Below are 24,280 nucleotides of genomic sequence, written 5' to 3'. Positions count from 1 at the left end.
CTTTCCCCTTTGCGTGGGCGGCGGGGAAACCCCGATTCGGCTCCTCGCTGCTGCCACCAAGCAGATCAGATGCTGGGCGGCCGCGGCAGCAGTGAGGAGCCGAATCGGGGTTTCCCCTTTGCGTGGGCGGCGGGGAAACCCCGATCTTCGTCTGCTCGTTGCTGCTGCAGCAGCAGCGAGCAGACGAAGATCGGGGTTTCCCCGCCGCCCACGCAAAGGGGAAACCCCGGCTCCTCGCTGATGCCCCCGCTCGCCCGCCCGCCAGCAAGAGGGGGAGAGACAGAGAAAGAGAGAGAAGGAAAGAAAGAGATGAGAGGGAGGAAGAGAGTGTGAGAGAGGAAGAAGCAAGATAGAGAAAGAGAGAAAGAAAGATGAGAAAGGAAGGAAGAGAGTGACGTCATCGGGTGGAAAAAATCGTGATATAGCGTTTCGCGAAGATCGAGATCGCGAAACTCGAGGGATCACTGTATAAGCTATACCACATAATCCAAACAATATCATTAAAAAAACAAAACAAGAAGTCCAAGAAGAAACCAGCATGATTGCACAACAATCTCTCTAATAAACTAAAACACAAAAATACAAAAAATGAAAACAGGGACTCATAATTAAGGCAGGATATCAGAAGTCCAACTCTGTAAAGTTGATCAAAAAACAAAGGCTTAGAATGCACAAAAGCTTGAAACAAAAGTCAAAGATAATTTTGGCCTTCTGGACAGTCACATTTCTGAAATGGTTCAGGATCTCATGCTTGAACAGGGGCTTGGATTAGAAGACCTCAAAAGTTCCTTCCTGTTCTATTCTGATTGACTGATATTTAGCACATAGCAAAAAACAGATCTACTATAATATTATGAAGAATTTCCATTTATTTATAAAACTTAAATGTAAAATATTTCTGAGTACATGAACTAATTTATGTTTACTCATTAGCCCAAATATTAGAGTAATATCATCGAGAAAAAATAATTTCTAAAATGCTGCTGTTATATGCAAATATATTTACAAAATGTGAAAACTTGTTTTTCTCCCCTTAAAACAATTGTTTCATTTTTGTCATATGCACTATGCAAATTAAACTATAATCAGGGTCCTAGTTTTATAAATATCTTCTTTCAAATAAGTCTCACAGAATTTAAAGTGACTTTTATGGTAATATAATTTTTTTGTTGCTAAATTAAGGTCATTATCTTTCTAATGTGTCTATTTTAAATATATATTTATATTTTAGATCTCAAAAGTTTTGAAAAAGCAATATGCATTTTTCAATATTGTTTTAGGATTCATATTTAATTCTATTCAAATTAACAGGAAGTTTGATTAGAAGATTTCCAAGGCCCCCTCCAGCCTTATGTTTCTGTGTCCAAATATGATGATCCACATATGAAATAATTCTTGTTATCAGCACTGTACAACTGTTTAAATATGAAACATGTTGCTCTGAATACTTCTTTGAAGCATTCCAAGTTCACAACAGCTGTATTTGGAGTGGGAACTGCTCAACTGCAACCTTAAGAGACTTAAAATACTCATCAACTCATTTCTCACTGCATCCAAAATATATATTTTGTGCATAAAACAGTTCACATCCAATCTTTTGCACATCCTATTTTCTTTATACTATGTTTAACGAATTTTATACATCAGGGAAAATTAATAAACCTTTTATAATCATAGATGCAGAAAGTACTATGAAAATTGTTAATTAGGTAAAATTTCATAAAAGACAGAAGAAAAATAGACCCTAATCTGGGAAAATTAACTGCACCTGAATCCCAATAAATTTCTACTCATCAGAAAATTTAACAAATTAACATGGTTGTCATTAGGACATTTCTATGAAACGTCCTAATAACATAAATAGTGTTATCAGGACATTTCATAGAAATGAACAGTGAATATGAATAGTGATTCATATGAATATGAATAGTGGAGTAAGTAATGCTTAAATTACTTTAAATGACAACTTAAAGTACTACATTTTTTCAGTGTATAAGACACACTCTCCCCAACCCCAGAAGAGGATGAAAATTTGTGTGCATCTAATACACTGAATGTAGCCCCACCCACCCATTGGCCTCCACCCCTTGGCCTCTGCCTCCCAGAAATTTGCCTCTTGCAGCAAACAGCTTGTTTCAGTTTCAGAACAATCTAATTATCACAAGCAGCTGATTGCCAGTTAGATCAGCCTCCCAACCACCAGATTTTTCAGGCTGCAGGGATTGCCATTGCCTATTGCCACCTTCATGTACCTCATTTTTGGCCTCTATGTGACCTATTTTCCATCTATTCTGATCTCTGCCACTCAGAATAGGTGGAAAATGGGACATAAGGAGGCTGTAAACGGGATACAGAGACCAAAAATGGGGTGTACAGAGGTTGCAATAGGCTATGGCAATCCTTGCAGTCTGAAACAGCTGATGGTTGGGAGGCTGATCCAACTGACAATCAGCTGTTCAGCTAATGAGGTTTTGCTGAAACTGAAAGAGTTTGCTATTTGTTGCAAGGAGCAAATTGCTAGGAGGCAGAGACAGATTTTTTTTGTTTCCCTCCTCAAAAGCTAGATGCATCTTATTTCAAAACATCTTATACTGCAAAAAATACGGTAGTTACTTTAAATGACACTTCTGTCACAAAATATAAAATGTTACAAAAGAAGTTATGTTAGTATTAATTAAAGCATGGCCTTGACAGGTAGATGCTTTTTCATATCCTAACCAGACAAAAGATTACTGTACTAAACTTTGGTAAGGGAACTCTAGATTATATAAATAAAAGATTAATATATTTTTGACTAAAATATCAAAATTATTAATTTTTTCAATTTTTTTCTCTCTTTTTGTTTTCAGGAGCAAAGGAAGTTGATACATAATTAATGACCAATCCTGAGAATTCAGAAAACCAGATTGAAATATTAATTGTAATACATATTTTACTAAGAAATTTCAAACTACAGCAGTGGTTACCATTAGCAAAACTGCACAAAGCATTTAGCAATGTGATTCAGAGCAATTAATCTCTCTGACCCTCAGTTTTTTTCATTTATTAAAATAGAACACAGATGCAGCTTTCAGTCTAAAAAAAGGAATCTGGATGTGTATGTGAGTTTGTGAGTGTGAGTGACAGAGAGAGAGAGGAAGAAAGTGGGAGGGAGGGAAAGAGAGACAAAGAAACTTTTATACTCAGCCACAAAATCTTTGAAGATTTCATTGCAATAACTTCCAATAATGTAAAACTGTGAAGATGCATTTTTGTTTCTTAAAACAGTTTCCAAGGATGCTGCTGCAATAAAAACTTCAAAGTCAATATTACTGAGTATGGTTTTTCCTCCTTTTGCTTTTTGATATTGTAGGCATAATATTAATAAAAACTTTAAAACTTTAAAATATTCAGAATATTAATACTGTAAAATGTATAGTGCAACTTAACTGGGAAACTGGCCTAAAAGCATATTCCTACTCCTATGAAAAGCTATACTGATAAAAAAAATCTAATTTTTCGAGTATCTCTAATATCACTTCTAGTCAGGCTATAAAGTACAATAGCAATGCCCTGGTGCATGCAAACATAACTAGAAACAAAAGTGCTTGGTACAGATGTGACATATTTGAAAAAATAAGTTCCACTTACCCTAAGCAAGATCCTAGTAGCTTTCATTAGCTGCAGGTAATTTCTAAAAGTTGCTTAGATAGAATTATTTGTTTGCTTGCTTGCTTGTTTAATTAATTTGGCTATTCATCTCATGAACATGACTGGGAGGATAAGCCTGCTGTCTTTTTTATTATCAGCAGATAATCATAATCTATTGAAAATCTTATGCTACACTGATACACTAAAATAACAATTCTACATAAGAATAGGGGATGTCCTATTATTTGCAAGCCAAGTTAACAAGAGCTACTCTGTTAATTTCTTTATGAACACAACAGATATTAAAAATTGGGCTAGGACTTTCACATAGCAAAGAATGTTTCCATGATGTTTTAACAACATATTATATTTTAAATTTTGAAAAGATTTATATGTTATCTTAAAGTTTAAAACTTTCAAATGATAATTTAGTGCTTAATAATGTGGATTTATAAATTAATATATGCACTTATATTCAGTTATGGGATTAATTTAAAATCCTTTGGTTAAATAAATGGGTTGATTTTAAAATTTCAGAAACAATAATGAAGAATTTCTTTAATAAAAAAATAAAACCAAGCCCAATCTCAAAAAATTCAGTCAAAAAAATGAATCGTAACATTTTTAAAGGCTGACACAACCTTACTCAAAATAATTGTACACAGGATCATTAAAGACCAGAAAATGATGGTAAAGCAAACCATCTGAAGAAAATAAATGTAACCTTGCTATCAAGTCTCTTTTTTCTTGTGAAAGTTTGTGATTTTTAAAAATTACACGATACACTCTTGTGTTTCAACATACACAAGACAGACTTGTGTTTCTATTGAACGCAAGTCCTGGTATAACAAGGAATGTACTGGTTTTCAGCACAAGTCATCTTGTTTAGGAAACTGTGTATGCTTACTTTTCATGGGTTTTTGTGCATTTGCTGCAAAAGGGTAACAAATTCTTTCTTACTAGAAGTTAAATGTGAAATACCCTTATATCTGAATCCAGAATTCATATTGTAAACACCAAAAATCTAAATACAATAAATATATTGTAAACACCAAAAATCTAAATACAAAATTCTAATGGGATTTCAATAAAGCTAAAGCAAAGGTATCTTAATGACCACTCAGATCCTTTCAATACAATCACTATTCAATAACTTTGCAAAGCTTTAAAGAATAATTTCAAAGGAATCACACTGCAGGAGTAGGTTCCACTTTTCATCAGATTATATAAAGTTGGCTATTCTACCTCATTGCTCTTGCTTTGTGAAAGAGCCAGGCTATCATTTGTCAGCTCCTCCTCATCAACACTATTTCTGCTAAGAGCTTTGGTTTTTTTCTTCTTGGATTCCCCATCACTAGCAGCACTGCTATCTTCATCATCATTGCCTTCCTCTTCATTGTCATCCTCATCACTTCCACTCCCATCATCCTCATCATCCTCATTGTCACCATCACTTCCTTCTCTTCGTAATGTATTTTTCCCCTTCTTTTTCCCTGCAGTTGGACGCCAATCATTGTCATCTTCACTGTCATAGTCATCTATATCATTTAATTCTTCCATAGACACGAAATCTAAAAGAGGGCGATTTCTTCTCAGATTCCACTTTTTTGGTTCATTTGTGTGCTCATCAACACCAATATCTCCTTCACTGGGCTTCCCTCCCTCTTTTTCTTTCTCCTTTTTCCTTTTTGCCTTCTCTTCTGCTTCTCTATCTTCTTCCTCCTCCTGTTCTTTTTTCTCAGTTTTAATAGTCCCTTTTATTGTTACTGGCAGTTCTTCTCCACCTGAATTTTTAGGTTTTTCCTCTGCTTTTTTCCCTTCTTCATCTTCTTCTGCCAGCTCTTCCTCCAAGATTTTTTCTTCTGATTCACTACAGGAACCTTCTCCGCTATCCTTTGATCCATCTTCACTGCCATGTCCACTGCCTTCAGAATCTGTTGAGCATATGAGAATTTAAAAAAAGAATTCCAAAATAAAATGTACCAAAAAGAAAAAGATTTTTTAAAAGAAAGATTGAGGCAATCTGCTTAGTCAAATTAAATATTATTGCCTTACTAGCCAGCTATTTTTATCTAGATAATTCCCCTCCCACTTTGAAATAGCATTTTTATAATAAAAAAACCTATGAAAATTGCTTTTGCCCCCTGTTAGAATAGTAAGAAGCTGTGTTTCTGTCTCATTTTATAACATGAGCTAGAAACCATAGTTTAGTTGTACAGCTCAGCATCTAATGTATTTCACTTAATTCTGCTAGATTAACTGACTAAATGAGTAAGTAATTTAAACAATAAGTAATTAAAACATTTCACACAATTTTTTCTAAAACAATTACAATTATTGAAATGATTAAAACAATCATATCGAACTTTTTGTACAGCGTCATTTTACTTTAAAAATATATAATGCAACTGCATTTAATTGTAAAATACATCTAATTTATTCAACATGTACATTGTGTTTTATTTTCTATTTTCTGTAAAGATGCCATACCACCAGGAAATTTTTGGATGAAGACAAAGAATAACATATAAAGCAAAATATTAGGTTTTATTAGGGTATATTTAAGCCTCTGCTCTAGCCTTTGTATCTTTAATTGGTTGTTTTGGAACAGGGGTGTCAAACTCAAGGCCCCGGGCCAAATTGGGCCTGCGGAGCCAGCTTGGAAATAGCAAAGGACTGGCCTGCAGTGCCTCTGGCAGTCAAAACAGGGTGTGGGGAGAAGCTGCATGTGCCCCATCCCCCCGTTCAACCGCGTCAGCCTCCTTCAGCATTTTGCAGGCCAAAACGCAGTGTAGAAAGGTCGTGCATGGCTACACTGAACACGTTTTCAGCCTGGACAACTTCTTGCAGCACTTTGCTGGACAAAACAGGGCCTGGGAGGGGCTACATGCAGCCATGCTATTTTGTCCAGCAAAGTGCTGCAGGAACTGTCTAGCCCCTTGCCGGCCTGACACCCTGTTTTAGAACAAACAGGACACAACTGTGTAATCATGCTATATAATTTATATAAAGAACATAATTCATGAACGCATCTTATATTCCCTGGGGGGCTGCTGCCAGAATAGCTAATTGCACGCAGCACCGCAACTCTGGAACACGAGTGCAGAATTGAGCACAAGTATGCTTCCTGCACCTGTGCAGGTAGCAAAATCGCACAAAGGGATGCCCATGCATATGAGTTTTGGCAAGATTTTTTGCTTCCTCGCATGTGCGTTCCTGTGCACGATTTTGCTACCTGCACATGTGTAGGAAGCATAATTGCATTCAATCCCACACTCGCGTTCTAGAGCTGCGGAGCAGCACACAATTAGCTATTCTGGCAGCAGCCCACCACTGCTTATATGTCTTAGCTAACTCAGGAATATTTTTATTGAAAAACATAACAATAATAACTATATTAATAAGATATACTAAGGTTATAAATGTAACTATAAATGCATATCTTTTATGTAGATATAGAATGGATAAAATTATAATGCTCTCAAAAGATTCTTACACATGTAACAAAAAAGCAACATTGAGAGTCATCTGAATGAGCTTTTTGTAAAGGCCAGAGATGACAGCATAAAAGTTAAACAGCTTCAGAAACACTCACTTGAAAGACAGCATGGAACTACAAGAAGGTGGTCCACATCTATGCTCCATCTTTTTTCTGAATAACTTCCTATACATCTAATTTATTTATTTTTTACTAATTCTAATATGCAAAAGCCATTGTTCTTTGGAAAAAAGAATTTTAGCTAATCAGTAGGCAAAGCAGAACATAATACAGATTCAATTAAATATTTTGATAATTACCAGTGTTCCATATTTAATTGGGATATTAAGAGGGGCGGCATACAAATCTAAGTAATAAATAAATAAATAAATAAATAATTATTAGTATGATTTATTTTATTTATTTATTCGAATTTCTAGGCCACCCTTCTCCAGGGGACTCAGGGCGCCTTACAGAATAAAAACCTCATACTCAATTCTTGTCCCACATGGCAAAGGCTAGCAATATCTGGGAGAAAAATGGAGCTACATGTCATTCTTAACTAAGAAACAGTAAAAGAGCTTCTAAATGTTCCAAAGGTTCAAGGCAATATAGAGGATTCTTCTCCCTGGTTTCTTAGCATCAGAGGAGAAAGCTGGGGAACAGAAGCTGGGAAGAGAAAGCCATCATAAGCACCAATTAACCAAAAAGGCAAATTGAGACAGGACAAATAGATAGGCAATTTGAAAGTTACTAGAAATATTAGATGTCTTGTTTTCCTTTAATCTGAGTATAAACTGAGGAGCTAAAACTACAACATTCGATAAGAAGTATAAATATATTTTCTAAGATAATATTCTTATTAAAATGTAGATGGAAAGTATACACACACAATGTATGGGAATATATATCTATATGCATACTCACAGATGCTTGCATTTATACAGACACTTTTAATGTATCACAATAGTTGAAAAAGTCTCAACGGGTAGCAGACTTGGTTAGTGTTTGGATTAGAAAATATTAGAGCTGTATTCCTAACTCAACTCCTATTTTTAAAAAAAATATTGTAGGATCTAGTGGGAAATCTCTTTCATACAGTACTGCTGCCAAAGAAGTGATGCAATATGTTGATAGAATCAGAGTAATGGCACACAATTAAAAGGATATTTTAGTACTGATAAAGTTGATTAAAAATCAACTTTCTAATGGTAAGCTGTTGCTGCTGCTGCTTCCTTTTGCTAAAGTCAGTCCCTATTACTCATTTTATTATTGCCAAATGTTCTTGCCTTTGCAATTTTTTTTAAAAAAATTGGAGCATGTGAAGGAACTTTACAAACCTATAGTCTGTATTATACCATATAATGTTAGTATACTAAATGAAAAGTGCAGTACTATTATTTATGTAATATATTTATATATTGGCTCTCAAAATATTTCTGTAAAAAGAAATGTAATTACAATATGCAATTTTTTTTGGGGTTACCGTATTTTTCAGAGTATAAGACACACCTTACTTTTTGGGGAGGAAAATGGGGGGGGGAATCTGCCTACCAGATTCATCTGGCTAGCGTCCTTAGTCTGGTCAGCTTTAGCACATTATTTTACCCCTTGCAAGCCAGTAAGAGCTGGGAACATCATTACCACCTGGTTAGGGCTGGAATGAAACATTCAGAGGAGTAGAACAAAGAAAAAAACCTGCAAAGACTTAGGGCTTGAGAAACTTTCTTTGCAGGGAGTAACAATGTAAGACCCTGCAAGGTAAGAGCTGGAAAGTTCATTAGCACCTAATTAAGGCTGAAAAAAATATTCAAAAAAAGCTACATTCAGAGTATAAGAAGCACCCAACTTTTCAGCTTTTAGGGAGGAAAAGGGTGCATCTTATACTCTTAAAAACATGGAACATGTATTAATAGTGAGTCAGGGATAAGTAATGTCTATAATATTCATATGTTCACCAGGATAATTTAATTACCAATTCTCAGTATAATAGTTAATTGTAAATGTGCTATGTATAGAATGGTACACATTTTGCTTCTTGTCACCTATCTTCTCCTACCACATACCACTTTCTCCAGTGAATCAAAAAGTGAATTTGCAAGGGGTTCTCTTAACACATGCAGAAAACTGAGTGGATTGCTCTTTCAGATCACTGTAGCTGGGGAAAAGGAGTTTCAAAAATTTAAAGAAAATGTATTTCTATCTCTTTCAAAAGGAAAATGCCAATAACCTATTTTAAACTTTTTAAAATTCATTTTTAAAACTTTGGAAATATTTTTGGTTGTAAGTTGCCTGTAAATTTTGGAGACTGGGCAAATAGCAAATATTAAACAAATAGCAGCACCAAAATTATATTTTTAATGTTAAAAAGGTAATAAAGTACACTGTTTCCTATATAAAAATGATAAGAAACAATTTTCATTCACTGCAAATCTCTAATTTAGATTGTCTAAGCCAGTGTAAAATTGCATAAGTCTGGAATACTGATATTGTAATTAATCTCTGTCAAGTCGCCAGTAAATATACAGTAATTCAAGGATTCACATCATGAACTGCAGAAAAGACTGATGCAATATTATAAACTTCAGAATTTTGAAGAATTGAAAATGATGAATGAGTTTTAACATTCTTATGTATCAACACTGGCAATCTGCAATAACCATTATTTGTTCATATTAAAGTGACAAACCAAACTACATTTGAGAAAAAAGAAATGCTGCATTTCAGTCATTTTATAAAAAATACAAAGGCATACTCAAATAACAGCATTTAATCAACCTAATGTAGATTAGTCAATTAAAATAAATAAATAAAGAGAAGTGTAAGTTTAAAAAAAAATATTCTGTAACCTGTTATCTCATATATCTCTAAGACTATGACTTTTAGGAGCTGTAATCCAAGATATTTGGCGTTCACAAGGTTAGAAAGGTCCTCATCATGTTTCAAGAATTTACATTTAAATGTTGCATTATTTAGCAATTTTTCTCACAAAAATGTCAAATTAAATTAATAATGATTTTTACAAAGTCATGAAACAAGTTTCAGGATTAAGAATTTGAGACTTCATATTTGTTGATGAATATATGAAAATATAACTGCCTTTTCTACCTTTCTGACTTCCAGCTGAACCTTATCATAATAGCATGAACATTTTGCCTTAAGAATACATCTGAATAGGAAAGATGTCATACAATATTACTATAGGTATTTTTTTTACTGTTGCACTGAAAAAATAGATTAAAATATAAAATTGTTATAGTGCTACACTGTTTTACAGGTGAAGATATATAGGATGATTCTGTCTATCTTGTATGAATTCTGATATGATTACATAATAAACTTCAAATGGGTTTGCTTAAGTAAAAATGTATATTCAGATGGGATAGATTTCTCCCAAGTCATTTTCCTTAAAATCAATAGCTTATCATGTAGAGATATCCAAATGTACAAATAGCTATTTAAGTAGTTCCCTAATCCATCTTCTTACCTAGTATGACTTTTGTGAAATTAATAATGCACTAAACAATCTGACTGTCAGACAGACAATATTCCAATTTTTCTGGTGTTTATTAAAATAATATTTATATTTTAGGCAATAAAAATGCTTTGATCCCCTAAAGTAGTGTCATTATAACTCTCAGAATGCCCAATCAGATTACATTCGATATAGACTTCCTAGAGCAGTTATTATATTACTAACACTATGAATTCTGAGAGTCACAATCACAATACATACAGAGGATGTCAACTTGGAGAAATCTGATGTAAATGATCATCTAGATTCCATAAACCAAACTTTACATAAGGTACACAGTCACTGCTTAGATTTGTAATAGCCTAGATCAGTGATGGCTAACCTTCTTCTTGTCGCAGGTGTGCTTGCATAATGCCATAATGCAATGTGTGTAGCACACACACCACACACCATGCCCCCTTACATGTGCACAGGACCTCCTAGCACACCCACACCCACACATGCATGTGCAATCTCCCAAATCCTGTTTTGAGCCCTGGTTTCTCTGTAGCCTGAGACCAAAAATGCAGCAAACCTACATGGGGTGTGTGTGTGTGTGTTTCACTGCATTCCCCGACATGCTCCATTTTAGGTCTATCAGGTCTCCCTGCAGCCTCCTGGGATGAAAAACAGGACCCAGAGGCGTGCTGCAGCCCCACTTGCTACCCCCACCCCATTCATGTGCACACAACCCCCCACTCGTATTCACATCGGCCAGTGCACAAGTGCATCAACCCAAAAATCAGCTGGCTGGCAGGAGACACAAGCATGTGTGATAGAGGTGAGCTGCGAGACAGTTCTCGTGCCCACAGAGAGAGCTCTGTATGCATCCGTGGCACATGTGACATATGTTCGCCATCATGGGCCTAGATGAACTTTGATTCACCCCAACAAAAATGAACCAAATTAATATCAAATTAATATTTCATAAATGAAAATGTAATTATACTTTCAATTATATTTTGAATATTAATTACTCATGGTACTAATTGATCACTTTGAATGCATTCACCAACTGTTTCAAATTAGGAAATTAGAAATTATTTCTTTATGTCCACATGAAAAAACACTATTTACCAAGATACTGATCAGATTTAAATTAGCTTAATGTTATATACCTTAATACATTTTACAGTTATGTTACATATCAGATGAAAAAAAACTATCCCTATAAATGTCAGAGAAATAGAATACACAGCATCCAAATTAATATGCTTAATAAATGGAATCTAAAAATTTAATTCAGTACTGTAACTCCCCTACTCTCTTTCACCCTACTTACCTTCATTGTACTTCAACAACTGCTGACTAATAATGTCATGTAGTTTGTCATGTTAGCAGAAATAATAAATTGAACCTATTTAATGTAACATGATCATAGTGTCTCCTACTCATCTTAGAAACAAAAAAGGTATAAGCCCCTAATATAAAACATAAGCAAAAGATCTACTTTACGCAGAACTAATACAAATTTATATTCACTGATTAATAGACTATATTTTCTAAAGTTACCATGTCTCTTAAACTACCTGTATTTGTCATACTATAGTGATTTCATAATTGCCCAATGATCAATAAAAAGCTTATTGGGTTCAACATTATTATTTCAAGCAATTTGTTGTTCCATTACTATAAAAAAGGTTGGGAATATTTCTTTGTATACATTTATACATAAAGTGCAGTGAATAATTCATAACTGATTCATAGCGTATATTCAACTCTGCACTTATAAGATGCATTACGGCAAAACAAGTACAGTATTATACCAGGACTCCAAATTTCATTTCTCATGCTTAATTCAACTTCAACTTTGTAATTTTTCAGATGGAAGTCTATACATTGTATTCGCTTTGTATCACATTTTGAAATGCACAATAAACAAGTTTCTGTGCCTTTACTCCAAGATACACTCTTGTGCTCTGCTTCATTTCTATATTCTCGCCAGCATTTTTTCTTGCATTCTTGATTTTTTTAAAAGATTTTAAAGAAAGAACTAAAGATTTTTAAAATCATTTAAAATAATGGCTAGAAAGTTCTGAAGTCTCTAAATAAAAATAGTTTAACATCAAATTATATAATCTTTTACTGGAATTCTAGAGGATATAATAGAAACTGGTTAACATCAATTACTCAAGGAAGAAAATGTCTGATAAAGGTTATTTTCATTATTACAGTATTATGCAATAGGGAGAAGTTGGATAACAGTTCTAACTTTCTTCCTGTACTATACATGTAATCCTTGACTTAAAACACTTTATTTAGTGATCATTCAAAGTTACATTACTGAAAAAAGTGACTTATTATATTTTTCATGCTTACAACCAAAACAGCATCCCTATAGCCACATGATCAAAATTCAGATGCTTGGAAACTGATTCATATTTATGACAACTTCAGTGTCTCAAGGGTTATGTGATCATCTTTTGTAACCTTCTGACAAGAAAGGTTAATGGTAAAACTAGGTGCATTTAACTTAATATTAGTTAAATGTATTAGTGTTAATAACTTAATAACTAGTGATTCACTTAACAAATGGGGCAAGAAAGATAATAAAATGGAGTAAAATTCACTTAAATATTTTATTTATAATAGAAACTTTGGGGCCAATTGTGGTTGTTAAGTCAAGGACTACCTGTATACAAATGAAGTAGGGAACCAATATTTTGAAAGCTGTATGACTAAGAGGAGAAAATTAACCAGACTGCTCATGCTTTGAACATATTAGGCATACTCTGATAATGTGTGAGTAATCATGGAAACTGATTACTCACAAACGCAGAAGAAACCAGAGAAGACAAAAAGAAAAAGGTGGAGTTTTAGAAAAAATACTGTAATAAGGCTGGTGGCAAGAAAAATAGGATTCCTAGGCCTCACTTTTTAATATACAAAGAAGACAGATAAAAGTATTTATCTTATGTCTTACTGACTTGCCTCAATTCTCAAACTTTCATAGTGTCAGAACGCTGCTTTCCTATTTCAATTGTTATTCTCCTTGTACTCGGTAATTATTCTGCATTCATTCACTGTGGCCTATTTGGTTTGGTTCAATATATTGCATAAACTCAGTCACTTTGGCTTGTAATATGTGCATATATGAACCTATAGGGCCATATTCAACAAATCATTATTGAATGTACTGATTCAGTGCAATGTGTAAATTAGTCAGGATTCAGCTATGATTTACTGAATACATTGTAATAGGGCTTGGTTGCCATAGTTTGCTAAACCCAAACCAAACAAGCGTGTTATATGTCAGTGCCTTGTGTGAACCCATATTTCTAAGCTGTTTTATGGATTATATAGACATCATGATTCCCTCCCCCCCACACGAATAGTTATAGACACATGTTTTTTTAAAAAAAAAATCAATTTAAAACTATTTTAAAACACAAGAAGGAGAAGCATTTATTTACCTGAAGCATCTCCAACCTTAAAGTCACTGTCATCTGAACTGTCATAATCTAAAGCTTCCAGCAGGGAAGCTGCCAAAGGCTTCACCTGCCGCCTCTTCGAGCTACGATCCACTGCAGAAAAAAAGAGACAATTTTTTAAAATTGTTCTGGGGAAGAAGATCAATCATCATGGGGGGAAAAAAACGCCTAGACCCATTAAAACAATGCAATTTATGCTCTGGAAATAATGGGCAGTGGGGAAAAAGGCTGCGTCCCCTTGGGGAAAGCGTGTTAAGGCGAGGGGAGAGGGGGTGGCTGGGAACCGCAATAAAAGTGCCCCCATATGAAAGGCACAAGGAGAAGGAATGCCCGCAATCTACTACCGGAGTTAACGCGATAGGGGAGGAAAATACTAAGCAGATGCGGGTATCAACGGCCGGACAAACTCTTTTGCTGTCGGTTATGGCAAGGCTGCGGTACAAGAGCCCCAGAGGGATAGAGGTTTTTTCGGGCGAGGGGAAACGAACGAGGAGGAGTCACTACAGGGTTGCTGCTGGACTTACTCACTGTATCCGAGCAGCTGCTGCCGGGCATACAGAAAACCGCCTGTACCCGTCAGGGAGCTTCGCTCCCTTCAGACCACAACCACGCTAGGGCTGAATGGGAGGCTGCGCGATTCCCCCAAGCCAATTCCGTAACCCAGACAATAGGCGAAATCGTGCCCCGGATGCAGTTCACATCTCTCCAAACTCCGTTCAGGCGCCAGAGATCCGCCGCTTCCGCTAGGTGATTTCGCTGAGCGCGTGTGCAGAAGATTTACGCAGGCGCTGTGGACTAATGCGAAGTTTTGCCCGTCTTTGGCTCAGAGTAGCATGCGCTCTTTGAGTGAAAATGCGCTTTCCTATTCAGCATCCGCGGAAGCTGGAGAAGTCTCATGTAGGTGTGGCCATCTGTTTCTAATCTTTTTCTTTCTCCGCGTGCGCAGTCCTGCTTCTGTATCAGCCTATTTGAGTTTTTTTCACCCTTATAATCGAGGAAAGACATGTAGTGCAAGAACTCGTGATTTGAGAACAAACGTTGGCAAGGAAAATTTAGTTTACCGTATTGGCATCTTATACTATTTAATTTTTCAGCCATCCTATTATTCAACACATTATTTTATGGTAATCTATCATTCTCTCATTAAATTTTATGTAAGTTTAAAGTTTCAATTGTAGTATACACCTCCAAAACGAAGTTCTACCACCCTGACTGTTTTGATTTCACTTTTATAAAAATATTGATTTTAGTGATGTTTTTACTCTTTTTTACATGTATTGTACAGTATTTATAACTCTTGTTAGCCACTCAGAGTCCATTTCGGAGTGAGCGGCATATAAATGCAATTAATAATTATATTATTATTATTATTATTATTATTATTATTATTATTACTTACATTTTTTCTTCTAAGGTGTGGTCCCAGGATGTAGACTTACAACATGATCAGTTGATTACATCAGATTTGGTTTGAATAGTTATATTTTTAAACATAAAGCACCCATGAGAATTCAATAGCTAATTAATTAAAAGAAAGAATACAGAGCATCATTTGGCTTTTCCTTTTAAAAAATAATTTAAAAAAATGCAAATTAAGCTCCAATTCAACTGAAATCAGATCACTGACTAAACAATGTCTTATTCATTATTTATGAAACCTCAGGCTTCATGAAATCTTTCATAATCTGACCAAAATCAAAAATTATACATAAATATTATACATAAATATGCAGTTCAATATTTTATTTCCTAATGTTGGCCTGGAAATACTGGGAATTTCAGCCAATAAATTTGGAAGTAGCAGTAGGGATACTTTGAATTGGATTTATTTTCTAATATTTGAATTTCAGTTTTGGACCACTATAAAAAATACCAAGAATGGGATTCATTTGTCGAACATCTAGATAGACTGCCTTTGGACATTAGTTATAGACAGGGGTGGGCTGCTGCCTAGATGGGGGGGACACAATGGGGTAGAGAAAATGGAGCTCCACCCCAGAGCACCCAATTTGCACTGAAAGATGTTGAAAGAAAATGCAGGGCGTCCTGCATAAGCCACGCCCACAATGTGGTAGTAAAAATTTTGGTAGCCCTTCACTGGTTATAGATTGCAATTGGAGTAATAGTGTAACATTTTATAATAGGCAATTGTTTGAATCTTACAACATCAAGATTATACTAACTCTAGATCAAGCATTAATACAAACTTTAAAAGAGTTACTAAAAATACAAAGCTAGTGGGGGGAAATAACTTATTTAAAAAATATCAAATTTTGATCAAAATATCAAAATAAATATCTAGGCCTGAAAGGCCAAGATCATGTATAAAGTTGCAGTTAAACTGATTCATTGTTCATGCCAGTAGATAGGAATCTAATCAAGGATTCTCGGATAAAACTTTTGGATTTTGTGACATATAAAGCAATCAATGTAGTTACTGCATGGAAATTCTGCCAAGGGCAACAATAATGAACAGTTATCTTTGCAGCAGATATAGAAACGTCTTAAAGGTTGTTAGGGTGTTTGGTTAGTCTCCTCCATCTCATTATTGGGTTATGGTGGGTTGAAGAAAAGCTTACTTGAACATTCAAAAATTGGAACAGTGCAATTCAAAATCTGGAAGCAAATTTACCCCTATCAAAATTAGTCTAGATACCATGCCTCTATAGTGAAAACTATAAGTTGACCAGTCTATTGCATGAAATGAAGTCAGCCATATTGATAAAAACTAATACTGTATAGAAGTATAGTAGTTAAGTGAGGATAAATCAGTAATAAAATTGGGAGAGACTGTGCCATGAGTAAGATGGGATGGGGATGGATTTGTAAGGGCCCTACTAGTTTCTGATGATGGGATCTAGCCTTTCTGCAAATGTTGCAAGATGCCATGTAGCGCTTGATGTCTGCTAACATTTTAGGACTCCAGAAGTCTCTTAATGTTCTATGCAGCATTTTGAACACACCCCTTCCTCCACTGTATGGGCATTGTAGTATAAAGCTACAAAACCTTTCTCTCAATGGTAAAAAGGCCCTCCCTCCAGGGCAAATGGGGAAATGAAACTTGGTGTGCTTCTTGGAAGTCATTCAGGAGTAATGAGAATTGATGTAGAGGTTGCTGTGCCTTTATCCTGGTGGTTAAATCCTGGTGTGATTCAGTTGCTCCTAATATCCCAGATTTCTCTTGAGCAGGCACTTGTTTGCTATTATGCTTGCCATTATTAACAGATGGTGTATTTGAGAGAATTTTGGTTTACAGGATAGCACAACTGGCATCAGTTTCTTTAAGCCAGGGACATACAGTATATATAAATTGAATTGGGAGAAAAAAATTGCTTCAACTCACTTGCTTGGGAAAGAATGGCTTCGTTTGTTAGTGCAACATTTCTAGTTTTTTAATCTGTGTCAGTTTCTATGAACCAAAGCATGCCTTCTAGAAAATGGGAGGCTTAGAAATGTGAAAACAAACAAACAAAGAAATAATAGTTTTTCCCTGATTATTGAAAAAAGTGCTAGCATGGAGAAATATATTTTACTTATGTGCTGCTTGCTTGGTTTCTATCGAAACAAATTTGACTCCTTTTTTTAACAACTGTGTAAGGATTTAACTTTATGGATGGCACATAGGACAAACAAAAGTTTGCAAAGCCTAAGAAGCTTTGAACATGCTTAACTCTTTAGCTGTTGTGGGAGTGTGCCACTCAAACATCACTTGAATCTTCCTGGGAACCATTTGAAACTCTTATGGAAATGCAGTAACATAATAAACCCAGCTGTTTCAAATAAAAAGCATATTTTTCTGAGTTAGAAAAACTAGTTCCAAAATAATGTTCACACCTTGATTTCCAAACCATCCTTATGGCACAGAACATCATCCAATGTGGTTGGGTCAGATGCGCTACTCCAGCCTGAGGCTCAGATGCCATTCTTGTATTTTCATTGCAGTCTGTTGAAATGTTTTGAGATATGAATTGACTAGACTAATGTCAGGTGCAAAGAGCAGGGCCATATAATAAGTTCCAGTTCAACTGATTTATTGTTATCCACAAGAATCTAATCAACTAATACTTAACAATATTTTGGTGCTAGGTTAACTGAATTCTAGAAGGAGTTGGGCTTAATCTGCTTGTGGTAATGTAGACTCTAGGCTCAGCTCTCTGGCTCTGCCAGTCCTTCTCTTACACTTATACAAACTCTAATGCATTTTGTCCAAATTATTTTTTTAAGTATGCACAGCTTTAACAAATTGCATTAGTTACAAATCAGAATTCAGGAGTATCTACTGCACAATGCTGCTTTTTAAGTCATCCAGAATGTTTATTTGACCTAAGGAAATAATATTTTGCTGTACTGTATAAGTCTTTTTAAATTTTCAGACAGATTTATAAATCTATAATGTGAAAACAAACATTGTGCCTCAATTGATGAGAATTATCTTTGTTATTGTATTTTACTGCATTGCATTTGTATTGTGTTGCATTTTTGTTATTTTTATATAGAACGACAACAAAAATGTGTGCTCCCCCTTTATAGGTCTTAATTTGGTCTATATTTGTGGAATAAGAAACCATTGTGTAAGATAATCTATAAAACATTAACATTCAACAGAATTCCAATGTTTACTGTACTTTTCATATAGAAAAATGGTAAAAAAAAAAAAGAAATTTAATTGATGTTTATTAAAGAAGATGTTCAGTGAATGGAAAAGGGACATCTCAGTGAATAGAGCCTGGAAGCCTCTAGGACATGTTTCTTAAGAAGCAAGTCCCAGAGAAGCAAAGCAGGTTGGGAAAATGGCTTTAATGGAGCATCATACAGAACAGTGAGTTATTTAGATAAGTAAATTTTGTAAGGCAGGAGTTCCCTTGCATCCGCTTCAGTATTGGAAAATAAACCTCTTTGAAACAAGTAAACAACCTCCTCCCCCCCCCCCCCTTTGATTCTTGCTTTGTTGTAAAATATAAACCTACTATTTCACACAATAACACTTAGGTCATTTATGGACCTTATTTTTCATTTTGTATGCTGGCATGTGATGATGATCCATGCTCAAAAGAAGTTTTTGATGTCTCCGCTTCCATGTACAAAGATGAAGAATCAAATTATTCTGTTTTTTTCCTTATCACATAATTTACACCTTAATCTAAGCTCTTCTGATCAAACAGGGGATGATCAAAATTTCTATCTCTGAAGTCTTATCACAGCTATATATTACATGCAATCATACAATGTGATTCTTTCAGGCATATTCTATATATGCTTCAAAGAAGAAAGACAGGCCTCGGTGCTCACATCAAAACATTTCATTATCCACCCCTCAGAAATATTCTAATATATCCTTCCACACTTAAATGGAAATGAGTCTAAGAACAACAATGTTTTGCTAACTAAAAGGAAATATTTTCCACAGTAACTGGCAGAACACAGAGAATGGAGAATTCCTAAGGCTGTAATCCATCATGAAGGTTGCGACCCTAGTAATTCTTTTCAGGTTGTCCAACTTCCAGGCCTGCCATAAGTTCTTTATCAACTAAACCATAAAGGTATCAGATTATGCCAACCTGCCACCTGTTTTTAAAGACATTATTAAATACAGCTGCCTTGATGAATGGATTTGGCACACCAATGAATGATTTGAAAAGGAACTTCCATTCATATGTAAATTTCTTTAGCTGTACTAAAAACTTTTTTTGTTAACTGCTCAGAGGCAGTTATTCATAAATGTCTGGGTCTGCAAGTATGTGGCAGATTATCTTGTGTTTAGTTTCAAATAAGACCATTATGACGGATGTTATTCATGACTTAGAGGATTGTGACAGATTTTTTTCATAAATTAAAACACTACACAAAGGAGAATAAGAGGGAGTAATGGATCATTTGCCTTTATCGCAGAGTTGCTTCTTTATGAATCTTAGAAATAGCCTGGAGCATTATGAAGGCCATGCTATCCAAGAGTATGACCTAATATTGTTCTTCCAATAAAGGTAATTTTCTTTGTAGTGACAACTATTATTTGTTTTTTTAATGTGATGCTTTCCCCATCTTTGCCATGGAAGGCAAATTTTGGGAAGCTTGAATGGAACATCATCTCACTTTTTATTCATTAAGACTCAAGTGACATTCTGAAAATTTGTAACAAAGTAGTCAGCTATTTCCTTTCTTGGAATAATTTGGGAAATTATGGTTGTATATCTCCATTTTCCCCTATCTATAATGTTTTATCATTATAGACCATTAGAGGAAGAGATTATGATTTCTTAGATGATCCTCTCTGCCTACTTACTTTTCTATGTCTGGATAATTTTGAAAAAGGGGAGCCAAAAATAACTGGCAGTTCCTGAATAAATTATTATTATTATTATTATTATTATTATTATTATTATTATTATTATTTATTAGATTTGTATGCCGCCCCTCTCCGAAGACTTGAGGCGGCTCACAACAACAATAAAACAGTGTGACAATGTAAAAAAAGCATCTAAAAACCCATCATTTAAAAACCATGCAACATATGCATACCATACATAAAACTATAAAACCTTGGGGGAGATGTCTCAATTCCCCCATGCCTGGCAGTATAGGTGGGTCTTAAGTAGTTTTCAAAAGACAAGGAGGGTGGGGGAAGTTCTGATCTCTGAGCGGAGTTGATTCCAGACAGCCGGGGCCGCCACAGAGAAGGCTTTTCCTCTGGGGCCCGCCAGACGCCATTATTTAGTCAACGGGAGCCAGAGAAGGCCAACTCTGGGATCTCAGTGGCCGCTAGGATTCGTGCGGCAGAAGATGGTTCCAGAGGTATTCTGGTCCGATGCCATGTAGGGCTTTAAAGGTCATTACCAACACTTTGAATTGTGACTGGAAACTGATCAGCAGCCAATGCAAGCCACTGAGTGTTGGAGAGATGTGGACGAACCTAGGTCTTTTTATTTTTCCCTCGCTATTTCTTCTGTTGTTACTTTTGGGAAATTTTCTAGCTCTATTAATAAGACATCTGCTGCTCATACTGGGTCTTCAAGTACATCAAACTCTGGTCAGCGGCTCAAAGTGTTGACATGGGTAATTTCCTCCCCTCCCCCCGGTGTTTAAAGTATAGTTGTAGGAAGATTGTCCACTGGGTCATTCTTGGGGACATAAAGGTAGGTGTGGGTTTGTTTTCTGCAAAGAGGACCAAAAGGGGCTTATGGTCGGTGATTAACTCAAATGGTTGCCCATAAAGGTAATCGTGAAATTTCTTAATCCCTGCTATTGCTGTTAATGCTTCCTTGTCAATTTGACTGTAATTTCTCTCTGTAGATGATAATGTTCTAAAAAAGAAGGCTAAAGAGCCTCTTTCCATCTGAAATTATATAGTGTCGCACGTTAGCCTTAGGGGCAATGTTGCATTGTATTGGACAACAATGCTATCAGAGGACAAAAATTATTTTTCTGAATGCGAGCCGCCCACGTCCAGCTGGTTCCCTTTTGAATCTATGTAGGGGCTCCACTGCCATGGCTTTCCGTTTTAAAAAAACAATAAAAATTTAATAGTCCCAAGAAAGCCTGCATTTCCATTTTGTTTTGGGGTTCCGGGGTGTCTTGAATTGCCCTGACTTTGTCTTCATTGGGGTGAATTCCTTTCTCGTCTATTTTAAATCAGAGGAATTCAACACTAGGGACTCCCCATGAACATTTATCAGCTCTTAATTTTAGCCCTTTTTCTTGGAATCATTTTAGGACTTCTCTAATTCTATAATTTAGCTGAGTTCATGTTTTCCCCGAAATAAGGACATCGTCAAAATATGGTACCACACCTGGAAGTCCGTGTAGAAGTCTTTCCTTGAGACTTTGGAATATTCTGGTGGCTACGCTCACTCCATATTGGAGTCTAGTACATTTAAAGGCTCCCTGGTGCATGCCGATTGTTTGAGCTGACTTCATTTTCCAGCAGGACATGACACCTGCCCACACTGCCAAAAATACCAATACCTAGTTCAATAACTGTGGGATTACTGTGCTTGATTGCCTGACTTAAACCCCATGGAGAATCTATGGGGCGTTGTCAAGAGAAAGATGAGAGACATGGGACTGAACAATGCAGAAGAGCTGAAGGCCGCTATTGAAGCATCCTGGTCTTCCATAATACCTCAGCAGTGCCATAGGCTGATAATTTCCATGCCACACTGTATTGAGGTAGTAATTTCTGCAAAAGGGGCCTAAACCAAGTACTTAGTACATATGCATGCTTATATTTTTCAGAGATCCAATATTGTTCTATGTACAATCCTTGTTTTATTTATTGCATGTAATATTCTAATTTTCTGAGATTGTGGGTTTGGGATTTTCATGAGTTGTACCTCATAATCATTACAATTATGACAAATTATGGCTTCAACTATCTTTCCTTGCATGTAATGAGTCTCTCTCATATAACTTTCAAGTTGCATTACTGCAATAAATGAACTTTGCATGACATTCTATTTTTTTTTAGTTTTAACTACGCATGAATCAGAACTTTGTCAGGCTTATCCTACTAATGTTTTTTTTTTCCTTTGAGGACATTGATCAAGGCATGATGGGTTTATTGATAGTAAGATTACAGGAGGCCATATTTAAGAAATTCATTTGTGCAAAGAAGTGTTCTCTTTACCTAATTCTAGCAGGTCTGTTGAGGGGAAAAATGAGATAATTTGGCAATGTTCGAAAAGAACATTGTGGAAAGGAAATGGAACTCTCGTCAAAAAAATACAGTATATAGATTTTGTGGATCTAATTTGTTTCAGTTCTTTTTACAATATTTGAATCATAAAAACTAATCAAACAGACCAGCTTCTCACAGCACAGTAACACACATCTGAAACCTAAACGAAATTCACGTAGTGCAAGTGTATATTATATCTTTATCTGGTTAAATGTATTATGTGGACACAGCCAGACTCTCCTTTCCCTTCTCCTATTCAGCACAAATTCCACTTAAATGAAGCCCAATAGGTTTTGATTGAACATGTCTGTTGAAGACAATAGGAACATGAAGGAATGTGATACTGCGGCTATATAACCCTAAGCTGCCCCTGTTGAGGGGTTTTTTTTGTACTGCTTTTCATTTCTTTTGTAGGTCTTGCAAAAGAAAAAATTGACTGAGCTTTTATTCTAATTAGGGAATTATCTGCACTGCTTGCACAAATTGTCAGGGTTTTTGGCAATTTATTGATAATACTGTTTTTTATTGTTTGGTGTTAAGGTTGTAGCCAATTAGAATTAAAAATATCAGAGGAGGGCATATTAGGCAACTTTATTTTGAAATATTTATATGTAGAGAACAGAAGCATCATTGCATTCTGCAGGATGCTGTTACCATATTAATGTGCTATTTTATTTTTATTGCTCTTTCTGAAGTCATTTCTCTTACCAGGAAGCAGCATCTTTCACCTATCTTGCATTACTATTTGCACACCTAATTTTGGGGTCATTTTTCCTTATACATCTGAAAACATAAAAAGAAATTGTTGAATGATCCATTCCATTTTAAGAAAATATCCTGTATGTCTTTATTATCTTTGGTACAAAAATGCCATTATGGTTAGTACTGTTTTTTTTAATGACAATACTTTATTTCTCGGATCACATAACTATTTTTTCACATTTTACTGTGGAGCTGGAACAAATGAGCTGAAACTCACTGATACTTATACTTTGATGCTAGTTATTTTAGGGTCCCTTTTCATGTGCAATCTAAAGTTTAAAATAAGATAGTTGACAAAAGAAGCAGTGGCGCCTTTTGAATTCTGGAACTAATAAAAGCTCTTCGTAACCCCAAATAGTTATCTCTTTAATTATATATTACCAGATCTCTTTGCTAAATAGCGCAGCAAAGATTATGATGATGGGTTGTGTGCATATAACTCACTAGTAGAAATAGAAATGAATGGGGCCAAATGGTTCACTGGATACAGAATTGGATACAGCAGATCTTCACAAAAAACTTTCATAAGTCTGCAAACAGACATATTTAGTCATTTTTAAAAAAAAATTGTATGCCACCCCTCTCCGCAGACTCGGGGCGGCTAACAACTACTAAACTCCAAACTACAAAAAAAATGAAGTACTTAGGATTAATATTAACAAACAAAACAATTACACTTAAAAAAGACAATTATGACAAATTATTGCAAGATACCAAAAAAAAAATTAGAGAAATGGAAAGACCTACAAATATCAATGTTAGGCAGAATATCTGTAATAAAAATGGATATTCTT

The 24,280-nt window shown here is 35.3% G+C and overlaps 1 protein-coding gene across 9 annotated transcripts in view; it reads right to left on the bottom strand.

Annotated features, from left to right (window-relative positions):
* Positions 1-14,795, bottom strand: part of PHF14 (PHD finger protein 14) — a 170,509-nt gene extending 155,714 nt beyond the window's left edge. For 7 of the 9 annotated variants that reach the window (XR_011556934.1, XR_011556935.1, XR_011556936.1 and 4 more), the window contains exons 1-3: positions 14,578-14,709; positions 14,036-14,146; positions 4,876-5,564 (exon numbers count right to left, since the gene is read on the bottom strand). Coding sequence is in view for 6 of the 9 variants with exons in the window: in XM_070729345.1 (XP_070585446.1) it covers positions 4,876-5,564; positions 14,036-14,146; positions 14,578-14,608 (831 nt within the window). In the remaining 3 variants the exon portion in view is untranslated. Of the gene's footprint in view, positions 1-4,875; positions 5,565-14,035; positions 14,147-14,577 lie in introns of all 9 variants that reach the window. The other 2 variants (XM_070729344.1, XM_070729343.1) reach the window with 2 other exon arrangements.
* Positions 14,796-24,280: the final 9,485 nt, after the last annotated feature.

This window comes from Erythrolamprus reginae, chromosome Z (genome assembly GCF_031021105.1).
Source record: "Erythrolamprus reginae isolate rEryReg1 chromosome Z, rEryReg1.hap1, whole genome shotgun sequence".
In the NCBI taxonomy this organism is placed as follows: domain Eukaryota; kingdom Metazoa; phylum Chordata; class Lepidosauria; order Squamata; family Dipsadidae; genus Erythrolamprus; species Erythrolamprus reginae.
The sequence above is the reverse complement of the archived record's forward strand: the minus strand, read 5'-3'. Positions and strand labels throughout refer to the sequence as shown.